The sequence below is a fragment of the Cyprinodon variegatus genome, unplaced genomic scaffold, assembly GCF_000732505.1.
Source record: "Cyprinodon variegatus isolate N-32 unplaced genomic scaffold, C_variegatus-1.0 Scaffold401, whole genome shotgun sequence".
NCBI classification, from domain to species: Eukaryota; Metazoa; Chordata; class Actinopteri; order Cyprinodontiformes; family Cyprinodontidae; genus Cyprinodon; species Cyprinodon variegatus.
The window spans coordinates 47,218-54,112 of record NW_015150854.1 but is presented as its reverse complement, the minus strand read 5'-3'; the positions used below and the strand labels follow the sequence as shown (position 1 = coordinate 54,112).

At 36.2% G+C, this 6,895-nt stretch overlaps 1 protein-coding gene across 1 annotated transcript; it reads right to left on the bottom strand.

The window, feature by feature from the left end:
- Positions 1-2,820: 2,820 nt before the first annotated feature.
- On the bottom strand, positions 2,821-6,235 carry LOC107092945 (G-protein coupled receptor 183-like). Its single transcript, XM_015387672.1, has 4 exons — positions 6,149-6,235; positions 5,693-6,047; positions 5,038-5,552; positions 2,821-4,953 (listed from the first exon to the last, which is right to left on the bottom strand). Exons 1-4 carry the CDS (start codon positions 6,173-6,175, stop codon positions 4,789-4,791), a joined length of 1,062 nt encoding a protein of 353 aa, XP_015243158.1. The 5' UTR covers positions 6,176-6,235; the 3' UTR covers positions 2,821-4,788.
- Between the last annotated feature and the right edge of the window lie 660 nt (positions 6,236-6,895).

Genomic DNA, 6,895 nt, shown 5'->3' with positions numbered 1-6,895 from the left:
TTCTGTACTCTTGTTTTTCCACTTGATCATTCTGCTTGTCTCTGCTCTCATGGATCTTATCCTGTAATTTCCCTTTGACCAACAATTAATTGTCAAAGGATTCATCTAAAATGGCCTGGACAGACTCTGGAATCCCCTGAGGTTCAGCAATGAGGTAACGCCAAACAGCATCTTTAGAAACTCAGTTTGTCCTCAAACACAAGAAGGTTAGTGAGCCAGAATTCCACACTAGAACCATTCCCCTCTGTTTCTGTCTGTTCATGCAACTGTCCAATCTCCTTCCAGAAGTTCTGGTTGCTGAAACTGGTGAATCCTTACCAACCTGCGGGAGTCACATTCCAATAAACATCTGTCGTTTTTCTGTTCAATTCTGGGTTTTATGTTTTCTGGTCATTACACTTTTCTTAAGATGTATTAATTGTGCTGACCCTATTCTTAATATAGTCAGTTTTATTTAAAATAATCCCATTAAGTTGCTGCTAAAAGCTAGGGGAATACAGCTTAACAGAGCTATGGCACTGTGTGAATTTGGCAACGGTACTATAGGAAATGTAGAATTATTTGAATTCTCTATTACTGAAGATACATGCACTGCTCTTGTTTTACAAAGAGCCATTTTGTACAACAGAAGAATGTTGTTTTCCAGATTAGAAAAGATTGCTCAAAATGTGTAGAGAGCCAGTTTTATAGTGTATTTAAAGTATACCAAACTAAATTAAACCAGGAAGTAAGCTTCCTATCAATAAATTCCTCCTTTTTCAGTCAGGCTACACATCGCTGAGCAAGTAACTAACCCCATCAACAAAATCATCAATTTATTAAGGGGATGCATTAAATTGCTGGCCCCTACAATATTGTTCTACGATAAAGGAGATAAAGGAAACAGATTCTATCAAATAAATTCTACATTTGATTTAGTCGCTATTTGATCTGCTGAATTCACGCTGGTGGTAATGACACCCGGTTACGCCGATCGGAGGTCACTAAGATTAGACTTGCTTTGGTGTTCAAGTTTGCCAAAACAACGTCGGATTCCATTAAATTTTCTCTTGTCCCATCCCCGATCTGACCAGTGATGACCGCTGGTTTTCTATGTGGTGTCTTGAAAACAATGTGGGCTACATTAATAATTGGCTATCATTTTTGGGAAAGCCTGGTCTGATTTGGAGAAACGGCACCCATCTTACTTTGGATGGCACAGCCCTTCTTTCTAGGAACCTGTCCAAATGTATTAGTCCTCAGACCAGGAAGTGCAGACCAGGAAAAAGAGTCGTAGTTTAGCATACTTCTCTGCATTTTCTCTATTATTACCCACTCATTAGTCCATCCTGACAATGTCTTGCCCATGACCAAAATCAAATAAATTAGAAAAGAATCCCAAAGGAGTAAATCATGATAATCTAATTGACATTAAAATAACTCCAATTGGTGAACAGGTTAATACAATTAAATGTGGTTAGTTTAACATAAGATCTCTTTCTTCAAAAAGTCTGCTAGTTAATGACTTGATTTGTGATAGTCATCTTGACTTATGTTGCCTTACAGAAACTTGGCTGCAGCAAGAGGATTATGTGTGCATAAATGAGGCAACTCCTTCTGGTTATTTAAATTTTCACATACCCAGAAATTCTGGGCGAGGAGGAGGAGTAGCAACAAGTATTCAGTCTAACTTACTGATTACTCCAAAAGCAGTTGATAATTACAGCTCTTTTAAACATTTGACCCTTAGTTTCCCTCAACCAAATTGCAAAGCCAAAAAAACTCTCTTTGTTACTTTGTATCATCCACCAGGTATTGCTCGGAAATTTTAAATGAGTTTTCAGAGTTCCTATCTGATTTGGTGTTGAATACTGACAGGGTCATCATAGTGGGGGATTTTAACATGCATGCTGACATTGAAGGTGATAGCTTAAGTGCAGCATTTATTGCTATCGTAGATGCTATTGGCTTTGTTCACAATGTAAATAGTCCCACACATTCTCATCTTCATACTTCAGACCTTGGGCTGACATATGGCACAGAATGTGAAGAAATAACAGTATTTCCTCACAACTCTGTCATCTCTGACCACTTTTTAATAACCTTCAGGAATACTTTAAAAGAGATCTCCTCTCTCAAAAGAAGGTTTCACTTTAGCATATCATTATCAGATAGTGTGGTTATAAGTTTTAAGGAATTTGGTTCACTTTCTCTCTTCTTTGTGTCACTGAGCAGTGCTGCAGATAGCAAAAGTTTAGTTTCTTCCCCTTCAAAGCTTGATGATATTGTTGATGGGGTAGGTAGTCCCTTGACCCAGAGGATTTTGTCAATTATAGACCTATATCATATCTTCATTTCTTATTTAAAATTGTTGAGAAAATATTTATTTAAGAAGTGTGCAACCTCTTACACCATCATAACTTTTTGAAGAGTTTCACTCTGGCTTTAGGGCTCATCATATCACTGAAACAGCTCTGTTGAAAGTCACTAATGATATTCTCATGGTCTCAGATTATGGACCGTCTGTACTTGTCCTGTTAGCTCTCAGTGCTGCATATGACACAGTTGATCAAAATATTCTTTTAGAAAGACTTGAATATTTTGTAAAAAATTAATGGACGAGAACTAGACTGGTTTAAATCATATCTATCTGACCAATTTCAGTTTGTTCACATTGATGATCAATCTTCCTCATGCTCCAGGGTTACCTGTGGAGTACCACATTGACTACTAGTACTCTAAGAAAAGAAAGATGAGGTTCAAAGCCATGGAATTAGCTTTAATATTTATAGGTTTTTCAAACAAATACATGAAATAATATTTAGACAAACATAAGTCAAAGAAAATAGAACATAACAAAGCCTTATGTTAGGTTATGTTTTATGAAATTCAAGAGAGATAAAAATCCCCCATATGTCTCTTTCCAGGATCTTTTGACACATGTTTTTTTTTTAAGCATGCTATAATATTTGAGTTAAGTCACTTTTTATTTGGTTTAATTGTAAAAAGATTGTCTGTTGTCTCACTGTAATAACCTGTGCCTGCTTATGGATGTTTTTTCTTTACGAATATTGTTTTATCAATGTTTTTTTCCATGGTCCAAAATGTATTTACATGTGACCAGAATCTCTCTTCATCCTGTCATTGTACCAACACATTCTTTTGTTGCTTCAATGACTACAGATATTGTTGCATGGCAGTGTAATCATCAGAAATTCTGACTTTGCTTACTGAAGTCAGGCTAAAAAAATCTCCAAACAAACTCTGTCAAATTGTTTAGATGAACTGAATGTGTGTCAAGTAGGGCATGAGCTATGACAGTACCCCATTTACATTTTTAAATAATTCCACCAACAGGAGAAAAGTGTTTAACTCCATAAATGGTGGAAACTTTTTTCAGATATTTTTCTGAGAATAAACTGTAGCTTTGAAGGGTTGTTTAATGTAATACTACATTACTTAGATGGATCATCTTCAAGGAACTGTATTGAACCAGTTTTGTATTTTACATACTGCTACTGAAATGATGCAGTTCAGTCTTCATCTCTCAGTACATATGAAGAAAAATAATGTTGCCATTTTGTTAGTACCTGTTTCAATTCCTAATTGTTTGGAATGATCCGTCAGCTTCTGTGAGAAATTATATTATCATTTTTGTCTAATGCATTGCCCTTGTGCTGATAATTTATCATGTTTTGCAGTATGAGAAAGCTGTTTAAAATAATTACTGGGTAAAATAGGTAATAATGAATAAAAAACAGCCAGAACTTTTGTTTGGATTGATCTGCACAAATTTAGAAATTTTTCTACAAAACACTAATGTATTGGTATTACATAATATATTCACCAGTTGTGAATGTATCATATATAGACTCAAAACATATCTGTACATCTCATTCTTTTTTTTCATATGACTCAATTGCACAATAACTACTTCAATCTTTGCATATTTCACAATTTCTGCACATGGTTTTATAGAGACCGATTGGGCTGCTTTTCTAAAAAGTCAGGAAGTGTTAAAAGTTAAATTTAAACATGGGGACTAGATTAAAAGAAATACTACACCTGTGCACATTTGTTAGACCCACATACACCCCAAAGCCTTACCACAAGATTTGGAAGGCAGCAGGATTGAGGCCCATGAAGGGGGAGCAGGAAAGGTGGGTGAGGAAGTGGTGATTTGATTCTCTGTACTCCTACGCAGAAGATAAATGTGGGTGGCAAAGAGAAAATGTAACATGTTCTCAATTTGGCAAATTTAACACATATTGTTAGATTTGCCATTGTGTGGGAGTTGAAATGCACATTGTTCCTGATTTTAACACATCTCACATTTGGGAATTTTTTCTCTGTTATTTTTTTAGAGAATAAGTCACCAAAAATACTGCTACTATATGAAAAAAAAAATCCCATTACTGTATTTATGTTTGCAGGAAATTGCATTAAATTCCCTCTGCACAACTGTTTCAACACACAAACACAGTAAACTAACATTTTTACATATTTTCACTATGATTACAATATTACTTTTGTATTCATCATAATATACCAAGGTAGAAAGTAGCAACAAGAAAATACATATATATGCAACTTGAGCTGAAAAAATATCTTTACAATATCTTTGATCACAACGTACTAAAACTCCTCATAATCTTTGGTGAGGCAAATGCAGATAAGCTGAAACCATTATTGCCTAAACATAATAAAGTCCACCACCAAAGACTCACAAGTCTTTTTAAGAAACAGGCTCATCAAGAGGAAAACATGTTTTCTTTAACTTGTCAAACTACGTCTTCTCTGTGGTTTGGATCAGGTGTTGCTGCTGCTATTCTCAGCTGTCACTTTGGAGGAGGCAGCGGAAGTGTACAGATAGTCCTTAAACAGGCTCATCACTCTCTTCTTGTATGTCTTTATGGCAAAGAAGTAGATGACTGGATCCAGGCAGCAGTTAACATTCATCAATGAGACCGTAATCTGTAAATTGGGGCATGATAATCAATTACAGAATAAAAAAAAAGGTTATTAACATGTTACTTCAACAGAAGACACAACTCTTACCTGCAAGGACATCTTAAAGTCTCTTAGTTCTTCACAAGTGGGCTTATGGTTGATCTTTCTGAACATAAACTGCATTATGTTAAGGTGGTAGGGGCTGAAGCAGAGGACAAAGGTAAGAAGAATGAGGAGAATGATTGTGTTGGCCCTATGGTTTCGGCTTGTTCGGCCAGTCACAGAGTTCTTCTTGGCTGCATCTCTGAGTTTCAGGTTGATCCTTGCGTAGCAGGCCATTATTATCGTGAGAGGGCAGAAGAAAGAGATGAAGCATGCCAGAATTAAAAGGTAAGGGGTGAAGCGGGAACCGTCAAAGTTCAAATACTCCATACAGGTTCGCTTATCTTCTCTCACATGCAGCGTGCTGCGAAATAACAGTGGCGAGACCTCCAGGGAAATTAGGAACCAGACCAGGCAGCAGACCCTGCGTACAACTTTAGCACTACGTAAGCACTGCTGTCGATGAGGATGCACCATGGCAAGATATCTGTCCAAGCTGATGCAGGTCATGAAGCCAATGCCTGTTGAAATGTAGGATTTGCATGTAAATAAAAACAATCACTTACAGAAATTTCTTTTGACAATCGTCAATCAGCCATTCATATGTTTAAATGAGAAGGTTATTGCTGCTGATATAAAGGTGTGTAAAACTTCATATTACCTGCATATGTATTTGTAAAAAACAGAAGTGTGGTGAGTCGGCAGAAGAGATCACCAAAAGGCCAGTCGAACTGACGAATGTAATAAGTAATTCTACCTGGCAGGGCCAGTGTGAACAGTGCGTCAGATAGCGCAAGATTCACCAAATAGATTGACGTGGAGTTAAACTTCTGCTTCCGTTGGCAGATGACACAGAGAACCAGGCAGTTCCCACAAACACTGATGACAAAAACTACTGAGTAGAAAATAGGGTAGATGACTGATGCAGCCCTCTGGTAGACAAACACATCGCAGCTGCTCTCGTTTAGAGGGGCTCCAGTGGAATCCAAAGTAAAGTTTGCTGCAGCCATTTCAGCCTGACATTATAAAATAAATAATCACACAATTAATTATCTTTACAGTGACACAATCACAATCAAAACTATGTATTAGAATAAAATCAATATATAGTACTTACAGAGATCAGGGGACTAGCCAAGTTCATTTAATGCAAGTGGTGATGAGGCTTTGAGTTCAGCTTCTAAATTGAGCAAGTCCTAAAGCAACTGTATAAATGTATGCATGGAGTTTTAAAATCCCACCTCTTCCTCTTGTCATGCCCTTCAAGCTTTGTCTGTTTCCACAGAAGATGGTAATTGAGTCTTCCAGGCATAATACCTGCTGTAAGAGAAGTCTAATGTTTGTGTAATAAAAATATAGATTAACCAAGTTTGATTTGCAAAACAATTAAGCGCTCTTGATGGAAGAAAGATTTTGAAAATATTGTAATGACTTTAAGGCTTATGATGTTAAACATAGATAAAGTCTTTGTGCTCTGTTTAGTTTGAAGATATAGTTAAAAAGTAGCCCTCCATAACTCAGAAAGTACAAAACTTTTTATTTAATCTCTGGAATTAACTGATGATATAAATAAGCATTGTATTCAAATGACACCATTTTACAACATGTCATCTTAAAGCATTTCATAGCCAGTGCAATAAAATCTAGGTTTATTGTAAAACTATTTCTACCAAGACCAACAGGGGTTTCTCATAAAAATAATGAGTATCTATCAAAAAAAAATTAACCTGTAACAATAATACCACTGATACTGCTGATCTTACTCTCTATAAATTCAACTGCACAAGAAATTTGATTTAATGTTTTGCTACAAATGAAGCTAGTTCCTATCTTTTGTCCAATGGCTCTGCATAAATGAGAAAAC